Source organism: Podarcis vaucheri (genome assembly GCF_965113315.1).
Source record: "Podarcis vaucheri genome assembly, chromosome: 16".
Lineage (NCBI taxonomy): Eukaryota > Metazoa > Chordata > Lepidosauria > Squamata > Lacertidae > Podarcis > Podarcis vaucheri.
The window spans coordinates 12,178,107-12,199,431 of record NC_138754.1 but is presented as its reverse complement, the minus strand read 5'-3'; the positions used below and the strand labels follow the sequence as shown (position 1 = coordinate 12,199,431).

Sequence of the window (21,325 nt, the reverse complement as noted above, 5' to 3'; positions counted from 1 at the left end):
TTGCCGATGCCTCCTGGAAAATGACAGCGCAACAGCAAAGCAAACTCTCTCTTACACAAACACAAACACACACACACACACACTAACACACTTTCCCCCTAAGTTCTCTGGGACTCAGCGGCAAGCAAGGCTTGGTGAAGACCACAAGAAGTTTTTATTGATTTAGCAACATTTATAGACCAAATAAATACATAAATCTCTCAGCGGTTTACATAAAATAGTATAAGATATTTACACTGAGTTTAAAAACAACTGGATATACAATAATAGCATTATAAATAAAGGGTTGGATCCACCTGACTCCTACTCAGAACAGACTCCTTGCCATCAGCAGGTCTACTTGTGAGAGGAGTTAGCTGGGTACAACTCCTAATCTATAGTTTAAGTAGTGTACATTATAAAATTGCATGTCTGGATTGGGCCACCCAGACAAAAGCATTTTCATCAGGTGTTGAAAACAGTACAAATAGGCAGAGCATTCCAGAACATAGCTGCCACACTGTTAAAAGCTGGATTTCTTGCTAGTGCACAGCAAACATGAAAGTGTCCTTTTTTCCCTGGGGGTGGGGAAGGGATGTCCACACCATTTTGTGGTGCTGGCTCTTTTCCTGCTCTTTTAGACGTGTCGTGCCACGCCCCCACTGCAGCCATTTTTTGACTGGTGCCCACGGAACTCCCTTAAAATTCCAGGTGTGACCACTGGCCCTAAAAGGCTCTGGGTACAGCTGGCACATGCCTGGCTGGTCACAAACGAGAGCTCAGAGGCTACCAGAGAACTCACAAGAGCTGGCGCATGGGACCTATGGTTTGCTGCAGGGATGGGGAGGGTGCTCTTCTGAGAAGATCTCTGTCTAGGCATGGCTGTTGATTGCCACCCTTAAAAAAGAGAGAGATGACTCAGGCTGGCTGTTGTTCTTGGTGTGACCCCTCTTAGAATATCCTGTACGCGGACGAGTCGGAAGGAGCTCCCGTGAAGGTGATTGACTTCGGCTTTGCCCGCCTGCGCCCCCAGAACTCGCAGCCCATGCAGACGCCCTGCTTCACCCTGCAGTATGCCGCACCTGAACTCTTGCAGGATGGGGGCTATGATGAGTCCTGCGACCTCTGGAGCTTGGGGGTTATCTTGGTAGGTGGAGACGCGGTGCAAATGAAGAGAGGTCAGTGGGACTGGCCTGAGGGCTGTGGTTACCCGGGGGGGGGGGCGCCATCCAGGCCACAACACAAGCTCCTCCATTCCTTTCTCTTCTTCAGGTTTCTCCCCTTTCATGAGCAGTGTTGCTGCCTCTTTACATATTTAATAAAGCATCTATATTTTGCCTTAAATCATCCTAGATTGCAGGGTAGGGCACAACTTAAAATGAGTGTGCAGAAACTTCTTTTGCGGATTTCACTGCCCCCTGCCACACAACAATCCTGTCTCCTTCTCTCCTTCCCCGCGCCCTCATTCCATCCCACCCCAAACCCTGCATCCCATTCCTGATTAGCAGTGCCAGGACCTCCCTCCAAATCCAGCCCCACCTTCACCTTTTTGAGTACTTCTTGACCAATTTCCGGTGCTTCCTTCAGCAATGCATGAGAGCTAGTAACTTGCTTCATTGTACTCTTAACAAACTCAGATTCCCTTTCTTTCTGTTACTTGTAGTTACTGATTTTCTGTATTATTTTGATCCCTCCCTATCCCTAAGGCAGCTGACAATTACAGTTTACAATTAAAAAACAGGGGGGGGGAGAGAGGGAGCGAGGGAGAGGACGCAGCAGGGTGTGTAGGGACTTGGTCAAGAAAGACTACCGTATTTTTTGCTCTATAAGACTCACTTTTTCCCTCCTAAAAAGTAAGGGGAAATGTGTTTGCGTCTTATGGAGCGAATGCAGGCTGCGCAGCTATCCCAGAAGCCAGAACAGCAAGAGGGATTGCTGCTTTTCCTGCGGAGCGATCCCTCTTGCTGTTCTGGCTTCTGAGATTCAGAATATTTTTTTTCTTGTTTTCCTCCTCCAATAACTAGGTGTGTTTTGTGGTCTGGTGCATCTTATAGAGTGAAAAATGCGGTAATTCGAGAAAGTATGGCTTCCCTTTATCAGCTCTGTAAATAGAAAACTCTTATTGTGCCTTGCGACTTCACATGTATCCTTGAGGAAAGGATTTATACATAATAGCCCTCACAAAGAGATGGATGTCTTGCAGCCTGATAGCCAGTGCCATTTTTCTAGAAAAAGAGGTGCCAGAAATTACCCTGAGCGTTTACCTTGTTCTCTTATAATGTCAATGGGGCCCATCTGAGACGTGCCAGAACTGAGTTTCGGTGAGTTCCAGCTGAAGAAAGCCCTGCCAATAGCCAACCTGGTGCTTATTTAAGTTCAGGTATGCACATCAAAGTGCAAGTAGATAAATAGGTACCGCTCCAGCGGGAAGGTAAACGGCGTTTCCGTGCGCTACTCTGGTTTCGCCAGAAGCGGCATAGTCATGTTGGCCACATGACCTGGAAAAACTGTCTGCAGACAAATGTCGGCTCCCTCGGCCAGTAAAGCAAGATGAGCGCCGCAACCCCAGAGTCGTTCGCGACTGGACTAAACTATCAGGGGTCCTTTACCTTTACCTTTTTTTAATGCAGCTTTAATGAGTTATGTTTTCTGGTAATTGAGTTTACTCCTCACTGTGTTTCTGTTTGTAGTTGTATTGCTTTTAATTGTACTTATTTTGAAAACCATTGTCCTTTCTGTTGTTCTCTTCTCCCGCCCTCTCTCTTCCAGTATACCATGCTCTCTGGGCAAGTCCCCTTCCACAGCAGTCAGGAAGGGAGCGCAGCGAGCCATGCAGCCGAGATCATGCACAAGATCAAGGAGGGACAATTCTCCCTGGAGGGCGAGGCCTGGAAGAACGTTTCTGAAGAGGCAAAGGAGCTGGTTAGAGGTGATGGGGGAATACACTTAAGGCACCAGATGGGGAAACGTACATGGTGTGTTCCTGTCTTGAGTGTGGGAAGGTTGAGGGGACTCAGTTGGTGCTAGGGAAATGGGGTAAAAACATTTTGCACTTGAGATTCTGAAGGTTTTGGAAAAACCCAGGCTTAGGGAAGTTTTTAATATTTAACGTTGTATTGTTTTTAATACTTGATTGGGAGCCGCCCAGAGTGGCTGGGGAAACTCAGCCAGATGGGCGGAGTATAAATAATAAATTATTATTATTATTATTATTATTATTATTATTATTATGACTGAAAGAAGCTCCTTTGTATCCATAAAAACAACCCTCAAATAAAATGTTGAACCAGGGTTATCTGTGGATTTGGGGGTTTCAGAAGGTCTGTAAGCATTGCTAATGCGTCTTCCCTCTTCCTCGCTTGCTCTCTTCTTCTCAGGCCTCCTCACAGTGGATCCTGTCAAGCGGCTGAAGATGTCGAGCTTGCGCTACAGCGAGTGGCTCCAAGATGGAAGTGCCCTCTCTTCCACACCCCTCATGACTCCGGACATTCTGGAGAGCTCAGGGCCTGCCGTGCGAACTGGCGTCAACGTTGCCTTTATGGTAAGAGGTTGGACAACCCGAGCAGGAAGTTTCTTTGGGGGAACCGAATGAGACGAAATGTACTCGCTGGGGAGCACCAGGGTTCAGAGGATCCTGCCGGGAGTGGGGGGCACTCCTATGCTGGTGCGGCCTGCAAGGTTCATGGGTTACACTCACCCTATGAACCTTAAGGCGTGGCAAAGCTTCTCTGGAGCAACGGCCATCTTGTTTCCCGAACACTGCTTTTCGTGTTATGTTGGGCCTGAGTGTTGAGAGGAATACCGTATTTTTCGCTCCATGAGGCACACCTGACCATAAGGCGCACCTACTTTTTTTTTGGGGGGGGGGTATTCAAGAAAAAAAATATTATTTAAAGGGAGTGCTGAGCAGAGCCTGTATGCATCCCAGGCTCTGCTCAGCGCTCCATTTCATGAGCTGCGTGGAGCGTGTGTGTGGCTCTTGGGGGCTTTTCCCCAAGGAGGGAGAAGGGCAGCCGCGCTCTGTCCCGTCCCTCACCTCCCGCAAAAGCCAGGGATAGCCACGCGAAGCCTCCCCAGGGCAGTGGGATGAAGGCTCCCCACTGCCCTGTGGAGGCTTCGCGGGCTACCCCAGAGCTGCTCAGGAGCTTGTGGGGCTGGCGGGGGAAGCCCGGGTTTCCCCCAGCCCCAAAGAGCAGGGGGGAGCGGCCTTCCCACTGCTCCCTGAGCTTGTGGGGCTGGCAGGGGAAGCCCGGGTTCCCCCCCCTGCCCCAGGGACCACACATTCGCTCCATAAGACGCACAGACATTTCCCTTTAGATTTTAAGAGGGGGAAAGTGTGTCTTATGGAGCGAAAAAATACGGTAAATGGCAGTCGGATGGCAGCTTTACCATCCGGTTAGGGTGGTTACCTTCTCCCTTGAAAAGTATGCAGAGTGGAAGGAGGAAAGTGGGAAAACAGCACTCTTCCCCACTTCTTCTTTCAGCTGTGTGCTTTCAAAGACATAGTTTTAATTCTACTGGATCTGATCCCAGATCACTTGGAAAAGCACTTTCTTTCCAGCTCTCTGGAGGAGGGTTGTTGGCTGGGGGGAGTGGGAAGAGATTGACCAGATGGGTTGGCACTTCGTCAAAAACACAAATTTTGCCCACAAACCTAAAAAAGGTGGCTAGGGTTTCGAGACAAAAGACAAAAGGACAAATCCTCAAGCTTCAACTCTTTCTCCTCTCCCAGGCCTTTAACAAGGGCAAGCGCGAAGGCTTTTTCCTGAAGAGCGTGGAGCACGCCCCCCTTGCCAAACGACGCAAACTGAAGATGTCGAGCACTGGCGCCGAAGCCCGTCGCAGCAGCAGCAGCTCCTCCTCCTCTTCCTCCTCCTCCGCGACTTCTTCTCGCCCCCACAAAGCCAAGGTTCCCAGAGTTTGCCACAACCCTCCCTCATAGCACCCTGGGGAGAGGAGGTGCATCGCTTGGTCAGGAGGGAAGTGGGTATTTATTGTCTATGTTGCTGTTGAGGGAGGAAGCCCCCTCCCTCCACCCCACCCCACCCCCCCAATTCCACCCCACCCCCACTTTCATTCATGATGGGGTCTGTTTTGTTGTTCAAAGTGGCCCACGTCTTTCGGAGGAAAACTCTCTCTGCGGGGAGAGATTTGCAGCCCCCACCCCCTGCCCAGAAGACGACTCCTTGTGTTTCTTGCGGGGCGCTCAGTTGCTGTAGGGAGAACAAGGAGACCATAGGGCAGCCCCGTAAGAAGGCACCGCACCTTTAAAAATACCAAATCCGTGTTCCCTTTCTGATGGTTCAGGGCCTGCCGTCCCATTGCAAAGGCAGGGCCAGGAGACGTTGGGTTATAGGTGCGGAGTTTTTTTACACTGATCAAGCGGAGGCCATGTGGAGGTGATGCCTCTGCCCTCCCCCTGAAAGCCCAAGAGGGGCTGGTCCCTTTTCCTGAGGGACTGGAGTCAGGTGATTTAAGGTCAGGAGTTACAATTGAAGATAGATAGATAGATAGATAGATTCTTTATTGTCATTACACAAGTGCAACATTGCACAAAGTGCAACGAAATTGGATGCCATCCCTTAAAACAACAAAAGCAAGACAACAACAACAACCAAACAAACCACATTCCAGCCACACCCACACCACACCCATCAAACTCCCAGGTCACACTAACGAGTTACAGCATTCAAGACGTGGGTTTGCCTCCCTTGAGTGCAAAACCATGTATTGCGGGAAAATGTATAGACATTTTCTCCTGGGAAAGGCTGCTAAAAAACAGCAAACAACAACAACAAAAAACAGGCAGGTTTTTATCCTGGCACACAGCCGAGTGCCAAGGAAAATTTTCGGCACCTCCCGCTATTGTTAAACGACAGAGGGTGGTCTCTAACATTAGTAATGCACAGAGCAGACCCACTGAAATGAATGGGCATGCTAAGTTGGGAACATTTGTTTCAATGGGTCTACTTGGGGATACAACCCAGAGGAAGAGGGCCAGGCAGGGAACAAGGGCTGTGTATTGCAGGGACGGGGCAGGGCGGGGGGGAAGGGGCAGAATCACTCACCACTTTATTTAATATAGGATGCACCGTGGATGCAAATGGGTTAACAAGCCAAATAGGAACCTCTGCGGAAAAGCGGGGTAGGGGGTGGGAGGAGATGTCTGCTGAGGGATTCCCACAAATTTCTGATAATGTGGGGCAAAAAGGGTCTTTGGTTTTTGCCTTACAGTGACAGCAGAATCTACTGTGCTGGGAGATTTTGTATATTAAAGCTCAGGCACTTCAGGAAACAAAAATGGGATGAGAGGGTGGGAATGTTGAGGGGGAGAGAGAGAGAGTGAGTATATTTTTAGAAAGAGAGAAATATCTGTATGTTTTTTATTATAAAAAATGCTGCAGGCAGGCTTGAGGGGTGGAGTTTGTGTGATAACACACTTGAATTTAGCAGTGGGAAGGGAGAAAATCATTCTCTCAGCTTCAGAAATCTGTCCCATCTCCTTGTTCACTTAAGAGGTAGAACAAGATAAAATGTAGAAAGATGGGGAAGGAACTTCATCACATTGTTAAATCCAGTTCTGTTAACACCTTGTAACTGCACTTGGAATCAGATTTTAGTTAGAACCAGTTATTTCCCACTTTTTAAGACAGATAAAATGGAAGTGTTGAATTTTGCTCACTTCTAATTTGAGAGCAGGATCCTGATTGCATTAGCTTGGATAGGATCATTAAAATAAACATAAATTTAGAATTTTGCTCATCACAACTTGGAAGTTTGCACAGAGATCCCATTTCCAAAATTCAGATTTATTTTTTTTACTACTAAGACCCAGCCCATCTGTGACTGTATAAATGAATGTGAAAGTCATGTTGCAACATTTGAAGTTTTTAAGCAGAGGTTGGATGTCCATACGTCACTGATGCTTTAGATGAGATTTCTGCATTGCAGGTGGGTTAAAGATGACCCTGAGGGTCCCTTCCAACTCTAGAATTCTATGATTAATTTGTGGGGGGTTTTGTAACCCCATTTTGCTTACACTACTGTTGCAGAAAGGTTATGTTCAAATTTTGTCAAAAGTCCAAGCTTTTAAAAGCAAATAATTGTACGTGTTTCTAGAGCACTGAGGGATTCTAATTACCTAGCATTTGTTCATCAGATTAAGAGGGAATGACTGAAACCTGAGGTCAGCCAATGAAGACTAGTAGGAGATTCAGAACAGATAAAAGGGAGGACTTACAGTGGTGCCCCGCAAGACGAATGCCTCACAAGACGGAAAGCTCGCTAGACGAAAGTGTTTTCCCTTTTGGAGGTGCTTCGCAAAACGAATTTCCTATGGGTTTGTTTCGCAAGAAGACAATGTCTTGCGAGTTCCTGCTGTTTTTTCCCCCTTTCCCCCCTTTTTCTAAGCCGCTAAGCCGCTTATCAGCTGATCCGATCAGCAGATAAGCCGCTAAAAGCCGCTAATAGCGCTAATCCGCTAATCCGTCAATGGGCTTGCTTCGCAAGACGAAAAAACCGCTAGACGAAGAGAATCAGAGAACGGATTCTTTTCGTCTTGCGAGGCACCACTGTATTTAAAAGGTGCATAATTAACTATGGAACTCACAGTTTGGCCTGACCCAGTAGTTCTTCTCAAAGATGCAGAACTGTGTTAAGGTGGTAATCATTACTGAGGCCCAGATCTAAGAAATTCTAGTATATAGCAACTGTATGAATAGAAAGCCATGTGTATGTGTCTGTCTAGAATTATCAAATCTGGAATGAAAATGTTATTGTAGTAAAATAATGAGATGCCAGAATGCCCTGAAATAATACAGGAAAAAGGAGAATTAGGTTTAGACAGCAATCCTTTACACATATACATAGAAGGAAGTCTCACTGAAACAATAGCACTTGCTTCTGAGTAGACATAGATAGGAGTGCATTGTTAGCCACTTTAAAGGGAAGTGCAATTAGAGATGTAAACTACCTGGTAACTTTGAAGCCAGAGAGAGGGAAATAATAGGTTCCTCCCTCACCAACCCCCAAAAGTGGAAATTTTGGAATCTATTTCATGGCTTGACTAGCTGTATCCATTCAACCCAGGATATGCAGTGAGGTCAGCCTCTTAACTAGCTTGAATTCCCTCAGTAATCACCTTACATCCTCAACAGCTGAAGAAAACTGCTCTCACCTCACTATTTATAGCTAATCTAGCTTTGGTGTTAGAATATAAAGTGTTCACCTTAAGGGAAAATATTTAACCAAATGCTTTCTTTTCCATGTTTCACAAAGTATCCACCCCCCCTCCCCTTTTAACTGATATAGAGGGGCAGGAAAGTGAAACCACAGATAATATTCCCCCTCCAAAAAAAAACCTTTTTCCCCCTTCCTGGGCATGACAAAGTGCAATTTCTTTCAGAGATGAATTGGATTTCCTGGGCAGCTCCCAAATGCTTCTTGCTGGTTGAAGGAAAATGGACTAGAGGAGAGAAAATGTGTTTGTTTTGGTCACAATGTGATGGGGAAAGGGTCCCAAAACAGCTCTTCGGCTTCCATTCCCTTTGGGAGTGAGCGAATGTGAAACACGTATCTGTTCTTCCCAGGAGAACTCATTCTTGCTTCATCACCAGTGTGAATGGGCCAGTGTTTAACAGAGAAACTCTGGGCATGCGACTTATTTGAACCATCTAACTTGTTTTAAGTGGACTCTCAGCTAAGGAACTCTATTTAAATAAACTGCAAAGATCTCAAACAAGGAATTCTCAGCACCTGTACCAAAACTACATTTCCCCTTTTGGGAATAGCACGACAATAACTGCCGTTTAAAAAGTTTAGATTTGTAGCAGAGATGCTTACCGAAAAGAGTCTTGCCAGCTGCTCCCCCTCGTTCATTTTTTTTGCACTTGGCAGCTTTTTTCATTTGGGGAGGGGGGCTCCCCCTCCTTGGGGAACTGGGTATCCATGTATGTTTGTGTTTATATGTGTGTGCGTGTGTGTATGTCTTAATTGCCATATCCCCCATACTCTATGCTGAAGAGATGGTGGAGGATTGAGTGGGAATGTATTCTTAAGTCCTTCTCTAAGCAGCACAAAAGGCCAAGAACCAGCCATCAGGGGCATCTCATTCATGCAACCAAACCTTGTGTATTTTTTATTTGAAAATAAAAATCACCTCTTAAGCCAACGTGTTTTGTCTTACTCTTGGCACTGGGAAGCCTATGCCTCCCTCTCCGATTGCAACAAAGGTTGTCACCAAATGCAACAGCAAAGTCCAATTGCCCACTTAGCCAAAACCGGAGCACTTACCAGTCATGAGATAAACCTGGCCAGACTGAACTTGATTTCAGGGATATATACTGGACCGAGGATAATCCAAAGGCAAAATGGAAATTGTTCGGTTGATGCATTCCTGCAGTAAATCCAGATGAGCAGTCCCAACCTCTGGTTTGATTTGCACAGCTTGGTGCAAGAGGCCTGGAACAGGTTATGTGTCAAGGTTACCATGCAGAACTCAAGATGATCCCTTGATTGTACTTTCATTAGGCCCCAGAAATCCAATTGCCCCCACTGTCTGCCTATAAGGATCCCCCTGTGGCCACACTTGCAGTTTTGGATGCCAGTGTAGAATTTCCTTCTCTTGCCTTGCCCACTTTTTGGACACTTTCCCATGTTGGACACCTAGTGTGCTGTAGCTTCTGACTTCCTCCAATCTGGTGCTGCTCTGAGGTCATCATAAACACCCCTTATGCACAAATAAAACCTCCCTACAGGCTAAAATGCCCCATTGGCTGTTTGCCCCATTTTTAAGCCACCCCCATTCAAGAGAACCAGAAACAGCCCCCGTGATGATTCACACAAGGTGGGAAGCTTGTGAGAAAATGCTATTCTCTAGTTTCTGGGAAGACAAGAATGAAAAGGGATCTGTGGAGCTCTTTGCATGGGAAAGGGATCTCTACAGAGATCTGCTTCCAAGCCGGTGAGAGGAATAGATGATGCAGCCTGTTGCCTTGAAGGAGAAAACTGTCTTTAGACAAAGCACACTGGGCCCACCCTTTTGAAACACACAGACTTTATTCAAAAGAAGAAAAAGAAACCGTACACCAACTGGAATGGAACAGAATCATTCCCTGAAGCCACTGGAAGGTAAGGGAAGAGAGGGTAGGGTAGGGCACGGCAATTATTAAGAGGTTTAACAGTTACAATATACCCAAGATATGCAGATATTCCCAGGAAGACAACTGCAGATGGCGGAAGGAGGCACTCAGCTGAACAAAACAGTCCATGGATGCAAGGGTTACACACTAACTGGGGTGTGGCCTTTGGAGAGGGATGGAGCGCAGGCACAAGGCAAGGGTGGAGGGGCGCCTTCACTACAGCAGCCCCTCTCCACCACTGGGCCACCCACAATGCTAGGAGTTGGGCCTTGCGTCGCTTCTCCTGGCCAGGGCTCTCCATTGGCTTCCTGCCATCCCAGCTGTACCCACTGCGGGCACAAGCATGTAAACCAAGAGGGAGGGGGAAGAGACAGCAGAGAATGGCCACAAACCGCTAAAACATCAATGGAGGCGTTGAGTGCCAGACAGACAGGAGGAGCTGGAGAAGATTTCTATGGTAAGCAGACAAGTCCTTCCATTCTGCACAGGGAAAGGGAAAGGAGTGGCCGCTGCTTCTCTTATTTGGCAGTCATCATCTGTACAAACTCTAGAGGAGCAAAGGAGACAGGAAAGGGAAGTAAATCAGGACATTCAAGAGGCAGGCACCTTTCCAAACATATCCTCCTACCAATGAATTTTAAAAGATAAAAATAGTGGATTAATTTTTTTAAGTGCTCACCCAGGGTTGCCATAGGTCTGGATTTCCCAAGACATAGCCAGACATATGGAAGTCCATGGCAGTGCTCAAAAACGGCTTTTTGTGATTTTGCCCAAAAAGCTTAACAACTTTGGCACGGAAAGAAAGCAAGTAGTGTCAGGAGACTTCATAGTGCTACTCAGATGTTTGGGAAGACATCAGTCATTTTGGTACTATGGATGAACTTGCAAGGCATCTCTACCAGGAGATAGAATTTGACAAAGATGACCCAGCTTAGCACAAATATCTGCACCACTGATGTTGGAGTGGTTGCCATCAGTGAGCACTCTGTGTAGATCCACACAGTGGGCGGTAAGTGCCTCTTCTGGTAGCTTATAAAGGATGTACAAGTATCCCCATGGACTCCTGCAAAATTCCAGCTGCTCAAGTCACTCTTCAGCTGATACATGAGCAGGGTCAACAAAAGTACAGATCTCCCGTTTGAAGATTCCTTTTGGGCTACTGCACTCATCGTGAATCTGACCCTCATATTCACAATGAAATACTCAATAATAAGATTAGAGACCAATCTACCCTTACTCTGGGCCTGGGGGATTTTGCCAGCCTGGTTACCTCATTCCAACAAATGGCCTACTTCTTGTAGCTGCGGAGAGAGAGTGATGGAGCTCAGGGAGGGGGACTTGCAGCCCCAGCCATTGTGTGTGCTGAACATGATGAAGAATAGAGGCCTAAAGCTCCACAAGGCTTTCCTGCGAGAGCAGCGGAGAGGAGGCCAGCAGCAAATCACAACCAGAAGAGATGTAGCTCCAGGAAGCAGAAAGAAGCTCCACCGGAAGGGGTTTGGAATTTGGAGGAGGTACTCTGGAGAAGCACAAGCCAAACTCTCTTCCATTATCCCCACAAACTGAAGCACACCTCTCAGGTGATTTGCTCCCAGGGCAAGGAGGTGTTGCGAGCAAGGATTCTCCCATGTAGTCATGGGATGCAACAATTGTTTCATATGGCCCCCGACTTCATACACACATGCATCAGTCTTTGTAGCACGGCCAAACCACACTTGCCCAAGTCCCCATAAGCCCTGTGAGCAGCCCTGCAAAACTGACCATGGGAGAGGAGCACAAAGAAGGCTCTTCTCGCCCAGGGCACTATTTGTCCCAGGGCCAGAGTCTGCCCTTTCATCATCTTCATTATTATCCATTATTATTATTTCTATTTATATACCGCCCTTTATCCAGAGACCCTCGGGCAGAACATAGTTTACGCAGCACAAAAACATAACATACAGCTTAATAATAAAATAACCATAATAACAATCCCCCCACATTTAACAGGCCATAGATTATTTAATGGATGATGGCCTGGGTAAAGAGGAATGTTTTCACCTGGCACCTAAAGATATGTAATGATGGCGCCAGGGGAGAGCATTCCACCAGCGGGGAGCCACCACAGAAAACACACGTTCTTGTGTTGTCACTTTCTGAAGGTCTATGGAGTGGGGTATAGAAAAGGGCCCCAGATGACAAGTGCAGGGTCCAGGTTGGTTTGTATGGGGAGAGGCAGTCCTTAAGGTATTGAGATCCTGAGCCATGTAAGGCTTTACAGGTCAAAACCATCACTTTAAAAAAATAATAATGAGGTTCTTGGGGCTTTTTTAAAGATCTACACAAGTTTCTAGCGTCCATCTTTCTAAACAAATCTCTGAAAATTATGTGGGCCATAATTCCTGAGCAAGACCCATTGAAACAAAGACGACTTGCCCAAGAGGATGGCGGCTCTGTGATGCCACTTGTGCCACCACATCCAGCTCCCCTCCTCACCTTCATAATTGACTTGTCCATCCCCATCTATGTCAGCTTCCCGGATCATTTCGTCAACTTCTTCATCCGTCAGCTTTTCGCCTAAGTTGGTCATGACATGACGCAGCTCCGCAGCACTGATGTAGCCGTTGCCATCCTGTGTGTGGAACCAGGAAAGGGAGAGAGGCAGAGGACGTCGACACCCATAATAACCTATTACTCCATCCACAACTGGCTTGTCCATCCTCACCATAAAGCAAATTAATGCACTTTGAAAGAAACATCAAGAAGCAGCACAGATGCATGTGACTATTTATGCAAGGATTTATGTGGCTGTGCGGTGGTCCCTCTTGCTGGCCATTGTAAGAACAGGATTGCTGGAGCAGATGGACCTTTGACCTGATCCAACAGAAAGGGTCTTCCTATGTTCTTAACCCACACACTTCAGATACTGATCCTTTCCGCTGTGGACCATGGAACAATACTTCCAAACAAGCTACACGGCTTCTAACCCAGTTATTTTCTCTCTCCTTCCACTTTTATTCCTCTGTAAAGATGTTTTCCTCCTTGAAGAGACCCTTTCTCCATTCCTCTCTACAAATTGACAATGCACACGAAAGCTCATACCAATAACAAACTTAGTTGGTCTCTAAAGTGCTACTGGAAGGAATTGTTTTTATTTTATTTGCAGATTTGTTTTGTTTTGACATTTTCTCCAGACAATTTTCTCTCAAATTTCAAAGAGGGGAGGGGGAACATGTGTGATAACCTGGGGAACAGATTCCTCATGTCCTAGCCAGTTGGCCAAGTGGCCTGGATTCAGATGGTAGTGGAGTTCTTGCCCCAGGGCTTATTTGGTGCCCAGAATAAAACCCAAAACGACTCAATGAGACTGAACGCGTGTGAGGAACGTTACTGCACTCACCAAAAAGCTGCACTTCACAAAGGAGCCTAGGAAGCACTTAAAACCCCACCCCCAGTTCACACATAGCACCAGCCAGGCCTGTTGGCTTCACTGTTCTCCCATATGAACCAAATGCATCTCTAGTAGGACACCAAACCATCCTCTGTAGTAGAAGATGGAGGATCATAATGGCCGCCACTAAGGGGAAATGCTTTTACCACTACGGGACTTGCCGCCAGTAGTTCCTAGGAAAAGTGTTCAGCAATTTTCAATCTCTGGCTAAAAAGCAGCAGTTTCTATTGTACAACCTTTCCCCAGTCATTGGAATAATTTTGCTTCAAAGAAAAACAAGAGCTAAAAGGGCAGAGAAACTGGAAAACCTCTGTGAAAGTGTTGCTCCCAACCAGGAAGAACGGCAGCTAGCCAGCAAGAAAGCTGGTGTTATAGTTTTACTGTTCTAGCTATAGGACTGAGGTGACCTAACGAACTTTTGGCAGTCAGGTTCAGCTGAAAAATTCCTACCCGTGGGCTCCTTCCTGAGGCCTTGGAATTAGAGTCTCATATGCTGGGATACAGCAGAACCTTTGGCTGATGTTGCTGAACTACAACTCCCACCAGCCCCAGCAAGCATTGCCAATGATGGGAGTTGTAGTTCAGCAACATCTGGAGGGCCAAAGGATCCCCACACCTGGGATAAACAACTCTCCTGCTGTAGGCCATCCACTGGAGAAAAGGGCTGCTGACCATGTGCAGAATGCCACTAGTTCCACAAGTAAACAAGTTGTGTAGAATCCTAGCAAACATCTTTTCATCACAAAATTAGCCCCCCTACCTTGTCAAAGACTCGGAAGGCCTCACGAATCTCCTCCTCGCTGTCCGTGTCCTTCATCTTCCGAGCCATCATAGTGAGGAATTCTGGGAAATCGATGGTGCCATTCCCTGGAGAAGGGTCAGCTCTTTAGTGCTGTGCCTAAAAAACTGCTGCTGAGATCACCTGTGTAGCAACATGGAAGTCTTGTCCGCTGGTCTGCCCTCCCGCCTAGCAGGGTCAATACTTTTCAAGGGAACAATGGCTGCTGAAAACGCTTTCCTCTTCCCCCTGGACAGGACAACAGTGGCTTTGCCAAACACCAGATTGGGTGGAGAAACCCAGTTTCAGGTATGTGCTCAAGTAACTGAGGGGAATAAGGGGAAAGGGCCATGTAAGTGCCGGATAGGCCCTGCTCTCTTTAGGAAGGAGCCACAACCTTCCATGAATGCACTTGGCTTATCCTCAAGCTGGGAAGGCAGCTAAGGGAGTTCACCCATGAACAACTCAGGCAGGAACCCAGTTGGGTGGTGGGTGAATAATCAGTCCAGAGGGTGGCAAACCAGGCTGTCCTTCCACTAGAATCAGCCTGTGAGTTCAAGAAGGCAACTCCTCACCTTCCTGCCCAGGTTTCAACAGCACTCCAAGGACAGCTTGCTGTCGCTTTCACCCCAAAGGCTGCCAGAATCCTCCAAATGTTCACTTCCATCTTCTACTTTGGCTCTGACTGATTAGGACTGGGGCTTATGCATCTCGTAGGATGCAACTACTGTTACCCAAACCTGAGACCTTTCACTAGGGCAAGTTAGGTAAAGGTAAAGGGACCCCTGACCATTAGGTCCAGTTGTGTCCAACTCTGGGGTTGCGGCGCTCATCTCACTTTCCTGGCCGAGGGAGCCGGTGTACAGCTTCCGCGTCATGTGGCCAGCATGACGAAGCCGCTTCTGGCGAACCAGAGCAGCGCCGTTTCCCTTCCCGCCGGAGCGGTACCTATTTATCTACTTGCACTTTGACGTGCTTTCGAACTGCTAGGTTGGCAGAAGCAGGGACCGAGCAACGGGAGCTCACCCCGTCGCGGGGATTCAAACCGCCGACCTTCTGATCGGCAAGTCCTAGGCTCTGTGGTTTAACCCACAGCGCCACCCGCGTCCCTCAGCTAGGGCAAGTTTCAAAGACTAAAATAAATGTGTCAATTTCCCACCTGCACCATGTAATTGTCCAAAGAAATGAGACAATCCTAACTGGAGGGCCAATCCTCCAGTTCCAGCTGTTCCAATCCAATCCAATACCTGTTCCAGTTCCAGTTCCAATCCAATACCTGTTCCAGCACCACCCCATTTCCCACCCGTCCCCAGTCTTGAGTGCCCAGCTCACCATCAGCATCCACCTCATTGATCATGTCTTGCAATTCCGCCTCAGTGGGGTTCTGCCCCAGGGAGCGCATGACGGTGCCAAGCTCTTTGGTGGTGATGGTGCCATCGCCATCCTTGTCAAAGAGGGAGAAGGCCTCTTTGAACTCTGAGAGAGGCAGGGAAGAGAGATAGCTCAGGGCCAGATATTACCCTCTCCAACCCAAGTCCCAGCCCCCAAACTCAGAAAGGAAACCAGAAAGGAAAGGGGCTAGCTGAGTACATTTGTAACCTCCTCCTAAACCCAGTTATCACCTTGGCAGGTATGGAGAGGGGAAGGACTACCCAGGCTGTGTCTGGGGGAAGAACGCAAGTATTCTCCCATGCAGGTTATCCAAGTCTTGCTGGGGGATAGAACTGCCCTAATGCATCAGCCCTTAAAAGATCCTGGGCCCAAACACCCAGTACTGTTTTAATAGCATTTTTTCAGGATGCAGCTACACCAACATGCGCCTCCCCTCCCTCCAAGGTACACTCAGCTGGCTTTAAGGGTTTAAATCAGTAGGGTAGAGGTCAAGCAGTATTCAGAGAAATACTTTTGAGGAAGGACATTACACATGCTCCTGTTTTACACAGGAAAGGAGCAAAGGCTGGGAGATTGTGAGGCAGTGAGTTTAGCTAGGACGTTCAGGGCCAAGCAAGAGTTTGGCTGGAGGACCAGGTCCAGCACCAATTGCTGGCTCTCTTGGCATTTATGCCACACAACTGCTAACACCAACTCTTTAGATTTTGACAGATGCTGCCAATGTTCCTGGCCCCAGGAGCAAAATAATTTCTCACCTGCTATTTGCTCCTCTGTCAGCTGATCAGCCTGAAGGAAGGCCATGGAGAATGGTGGGGGAGGAGAGAGAAAGTCAGTAAGTTTTGCAGGTCTCACCTTCCTGGTCCATGACGGCCGCACCCCATATCTCTCTCTCTCTCTCTCTCTCTCTCTCTCTCTCTCACACACACACACACACACACACACACACTGACTTCTGAGCTCAATGCAGTTGTTGCCTCCACTCTCTCCCAAAGACTCACATCTGCACTCAACCCAAGTAGAGGGAGTGATATGGACTAAGAACAGAACACCCCCACAGGCCTGCCTTATGCTTACTTGGACCATTTGTCCATCAAGCTCAGGACTGTCAAGACTGATTGTCAGCAGTTCATCAGGATTTCAACTTGGGGTCTCTCCTGGCCCTTCCTGGAGATTGAAGCTGGGACCTTCTGCATGCAAAGCAAGTGCTCTTCCCAAGGTACAGTCCATCAACTTCAGCCTTCAGGAAGGGCAACACGAGGCCACCAGCTCCTCTCTGACTCTCTTCTCCACGCACCCTGTACTGCCCGCTTCCAAACTTGGATGGGCTCCTGCCACCTATGCTTCCCACCTCACCTACTTCAAGTTCTCCTAACCCTTCCTTATGTAGCCTTATCACATGCTCCAAGTTCCTGTGTCAATAACCCATTTTTGATGGTTAGCATTTTTCTATTTATAACCAACATCTATGGTGGTTTACAAAGCAGTATAAGCACAAAAACAGGAGAGAGAGGGAGGTCTTTTCCCTAAGAAGGCTACACGCTGCGTTTTCACAGTCGGAGGACACAACAGAGCCTGGGAACATGTGCCCCTCCCCTCTTCATCTGAAGGTGGGTGAGCAACATCACACCAACCCCTTCAACGTTCTCCTTTTATAATCATAAGAGGAGTTTTTAATCCTCTCTCAGGGAAGCTCCTCTTTCCAGTTTCTCAACTGTCTTTCCACTAATTCTTCCTTTAATGGAAACCACATGAGGGAGAGGGAGAACAAACACAGATCCTCCCTCCTGTCTGCTCATACTGTATCTCCCAACCCCATCATCTGTCTTGGGATTCACCCCTGCTCCCTTCATATTTCCATTCTCAAGGCCTTAGGTAAGGGCTGGAGCTCAGTGGAAGAGCACCTCCTTTGAATGCAAAAGGTCCCTGGTTGGAGCTCCAGCATCTCCAGGCTGGGCTAGGGAGCACTTCTGCCAGAAAACCCAGATGGACCAATGATCTGGATCTCTACAAAGCACATTGTTTTGCATTTTTAAAACTTTGACTTACTATCCACTCCTCACAACCAAGTCCAACGTTCCTATGCATCCTCTCTTTGAAATATACTCTTGTCTATATATTGTCATTATCTCATTTTTAAACTTCAGATGCCTCAAGCACAGTCATTTTCTCAAGCATGCACACAACTCCTCAAAGGGTGTGTCCTCCACTTCTTACTCTCACCCCCCCTTGCATACACAAGCCTCTTTCCTCCCCCATCAGGTGTCCACTACCATTTCTCTTTCTCAGCAGTTCAAGTACCCTCAAAATGAGGTTTTCTAGTCACACAACAGAATCTTCTTTTAAAGGCACCCCCTTTCCTATCCACCTGCTCTGAATTTTGCAAATTATTATGTTCTTCCCATTTCAGGAAATGCAAACCCCTTTATCATATTATCTCGTCACTACACCACCCTCCTTCTTCAGGAGTTTTCTTACCAATGCTCCATTTTTATCAACTGCCTCTTCTTAGCTGAGCACCCCACTTTTGGGGCAATATGAGGAAACCCCCCCCCACTATCCCATTATCCACACTTTTATCAAATCCCCCCTTATTTAAGGGATCCTCTTCTCAGCATCCCAACCTTTATAAAGCTCTCTCTGCCAGGGCTGCATACTTTTATGAGGCCTTTTGGGACTCCTCCGCCCCAGCCCATTCCAAGAAGACATCCACCTTCATTTTTAAGCGGAGGTTGTTCCACAGGTGCAGCTGTTTTTGAGGCAATTCCTTTCTTGGCTCCTCCCGCTTTTGGGGAGAAGTTAAAAGATTCCCCTTAGACTTCATCACCCCCACATCCTTTGCAAAGGGAGGGGAAAGCTGGCCATATACAGCTTTTTCTTCCTCTACACCCATCTCCTATTAACCCATCCACTTCCAGCTGCTCAAACCCCCAACATGGGTAAAAATAAAAAATGGGGGATGGGGAGGGGGAAAGACACTTTGAACCCCTCCCACTTCTTCACCTTCATAAGCTTCCACCCTATAATATGCCATCATTGGTGGGATGTCCCAGCCCCCCCCCCGTGACCCAGTAATATGATAAAAGCCACAAAGGCCCCCATCTTCCGTCCCCATCATACATGGAAGCACCCCCCCCATCTTTTATTAACCCAACTCCACGCACATCCTATTTGGGGGATGGGATGCGAATCCTACAAACCTTATTTATCTTGAACTTGACCATCGTAAGACCTCCATGATGGAAGACCCCTTCTCAACACACACATATCTTCATTTTGGAGAGGGTCCCCTCCCCATATAGCCCTCCATTGAGAAAAGGAGCCTGACCCCTTCCCTCCTTAAGACGCCACACTGCGGGGGGGGGGAAGGTCGAGACCCCCCCTCCTCACATGACCTCACGCTTCGCCCCCTCCCCATTTAAGCCCCCTCCCTCGCTCACCATGGTGACGTGGGGGAGGGGAAGCGGCGCTGCGACCTCTCGGCTCCTGGCTGGCGTCCGTCTCCCTCCACGCGGGGCTGAGTCGTCGCCGTTGCCCCGCTCGCGCAAGCGCTCTCGCTCGCCCTCTTCTTCCTCCTCTTCTTCTTCCTCTGCTCTAACGGCAAGCGCCGAACGTTACTTCCCGGGCCCCGCGCGCACGCGCATTCCCCTCCCTCCGGCGAGCCCCCGGCAACCGCGGCCGCAGCAATAGGAAATGCGGCCCTTTAAATAAACCCCCCGGGCCCGCCCCCTCCGCAGTCACGTGCGCCGCCGCCCGACGTCCCATTGGCTTAGCCTCACCTGCATTGCGTCAGGGGAGGCAGCTTAAAGGGAAAGCCGCGAGGAAATAGGGCGTGTTGTGAGCCGGGAAGGAGGAGGGGGCGGGAATGTAAATAAGTGGGTTACGGGGAAGAGGAAGTTGGGGAGGAGAGAGGGATGCTGTCGGCGGTATTTTTTAGAGGGTAATTAAAGGGGAGGTGGAAATCCGGGGGGGGGGGCACACAAGTAAAGGGGAGCTTTACTTAAAGGGATGGCTGGGTGTGATAATTCCTATTTCTTTTCCTGTTTAGGACTACTGGGAGCATATGAATGAATGAACCCATCTTTATTTGCGTCAGCCATCTGCCATAGCAATAAAACAACAACGCGATATACAAAGAAAATAAATAAAAAGTCGACTATATAAAATGCATTTTACGGTTTTGAATCAATAGTCAACTACTGGATCTTATTCTAATTGCCCCAGCTAAAAACCTTGCAACCTTTGCTGCCACCTGCTCATCTTGATCTGACAAGAGAAAGGACCCTGTGGCAGTGGCTGGGCGGCCAGAAATGAACAATAAAAGAGGGGCGATAACCTCATTCCTCAAGTCTTTATAAAGAGTGCAAGCCAGAAGGCATATCAAACTGTCCTGCACTCCTTTGTCAGTTTACTGCAGGGCTGGGGACCTTGTAGCCCTCCAGGGCTGCTGAACTACAACTCCCACCAACTTTCCCCATTAAGTCTTGGGGGCTCATGGGAGTCCAACATCTGGAGGGCTCCCCACAAAGGTTCTCCCCATCCTTTTTGCAAGGTTTTGAAATTCCAAGGGATTTCACAGATTGTATTTTTAAATACCTAATTCACAAAATAATTAAATGAAGTTTGGCAGTAACAACAAGCACATTTGAGTATCGTGTGAAGGGTACTTAGGCAGGCACTGTAGACAAGTACCAAAACTCAACATGTTAACAACTCTTCACAAGAGTTTCTTTTGCAGGAATTCATACACATCCCACTTTTTGTGGAAAAGGGTGTAAATTATGGTAGTGTACCCAAAACCCACAGCCCAATCGTCTACACAGCATTGTCTGTGGCCCCCAAGCCCCAGCCTGCTAGTATCCACAGATTATTCATTAGTCTTTAATTGCTGAGTCAGAGCCCACTACCAGCTCACAAGCTGGTCTCAGGTGGATTGCAATAAAATAAATGAGCATCAGCAGTATTACCCCCATATATCTATGACAAAAAGAAAAATTCCTGCCTGCTCATTTTGGTTAAAGATGAGTCCCATGTCAGAAAAAGTTGAAAGCTACCGTAACCTATGTTTACAGCTGTAAATATGGGTTTTGAAGAAGCAAAAGAGAGCCCAGAGATATTCAGGCTGTTTAATTATTTGTCCCAATCCCAAATTCCACACTTGTGCAACATGATCAAGGTAAACACATGTCTGGAAGTCACCCAGTCTAGAAAACACCCTCTCTGCTGGCTCTCCTCCATCAGACTCAAACCTATAGCTAGAGCTATTATGCTCCTTGTTTAACAGGTATTCTTTAACAAATGTATAAAACTGTGTCACAGCCTGAGGCCATCAAAACACAACGAACAATGAATACCATTCCTACAAACTTTTTTAAAAATCTTAAAGATATAAAATTAATATTCCATAAATGGCTGGGTCACTCCTCAAGGAAAGACTTCTTAAAGCAAAATATTCAGTTGGCAGCTAGCCATCAAGACACTTAGGTGCCTGTCTAATTTCGGCTGATAATTGATTCCAGATTGCTGGTTTCTAGTACAATCTAAGCATGTGCTACTCTCAGTGGTGACCCATCTGAGGAGCACATGTACCCTTAAGTAACCTGGTCCCAA

The 21,325-nt window shown here is 47.5% G+C and overlaps 2 protein-coding genes and 2 long non-coding RNA genes across 5 annotated transcripts in view; 1 reads left to right on the top strand and 3 right to left on the bottom strand.

The window, feature by feature from the left end:
• The window catches only part of RPS6KA4 (ribosomal protein S6 kinase A4), a 36,732-nt gene extending 31,259 nt beyond the window's left edge, over nt 1-5,473 (top strand). For both annotated transcript variants that reach the window (XM_082202150.1, XM_082202151.1), the window contains exons 14-17: nt 935-1,126; nt 2,749-2,908; nt 3,357-3,520; nt 4,712-5,473. In XM_082202150.1, the coding sequence (XP_082058276.1) occupies nt 935-1,126; nt 2,749-2,908; nt 3,357-3,520; nt 4,712-4,921 (726 nt within the window). In that variant the 3' untranslated portion in view covers nt 4,922-5,473. The remainder of the gene's footprint in view (nt 1-934; nt 1,127-2,748; nt 2,909-3,356; nt 3,521-4,711) is intronic.
• Nucleotides 5,474-6,339: 866 nt separating this feature from the next.
• LOC309520725 lies at nt 6,340-7,590 on the bottom strand. The gene is made up of 2 exons (XR_014214342.1): nt 7,552-7,590; nt 6,340-7,214 (listed from the first exon to the last, which is right to left on the bottom strand). It is a non-coding gene; the product is annotated as an uncharacterized lncRNA (long non-coding RNA).
• A 2,426-nt stretch (nt 7,591-10,016) lies between these two features.
• LOC309520631 (calmodulin-1) lies at nt 10,017-19,403 on the bottom strand. Its single transcript, XM_082202628.1, has 6 exons — nt 19,156-19,403; nt 16,474-16,504; nt 15,659-15,802; nt 14,309-14,415; nt 12,594-12,729; nt 10,017-10,665 (listed from the first exon to the last, which is right to left on the bottom strand). Exons 1-6 carry the CDS (start codon nt 19,156-19,158, stop codon nt 10,637-10,639), a joined length of 450 nt encoding a protein of 149 aa, XP_082058754.1. The 5' UTR covers nt 19,159-19,403; the 3' UTR covers nt 10,017-10,636.
• On the bottom strand, nt 16,601-19,146 carry LOC309520801. The gene is made up of 2 exons (XR_014214435.1): nt 18,290-19,146; nt 16,601-18,169 (listed from the first exon to the last, which is right to left on the bottom strand). It is a non-coding gene; the product is annotated as an uncharacterized lncRNA (long non-coding RNA).
• Nucleotides 19,404-21,325: the final 1,922 nt, after the last annotated feature.

Bases quoted from the DNA above. Each gene is read 5' to 3' on its own strand.
- LOC309520631 (XM_082202628.1), bottom strand. The intron at 14,416-15,658 runs GTGAGCTGGGCA...ACCCTTCTCCAG, and splicing joins CAATGAGGTGGATGCTGATG to GGAATGGCACCATCGATTTC. The intron at 10,666-12,593 runs GTGAGGAGGGGA...TTGCTCCTCTAG, and splicing joins TGGACAAGTCAATTATGAAG to AGTTTGTACAGATGATGACT.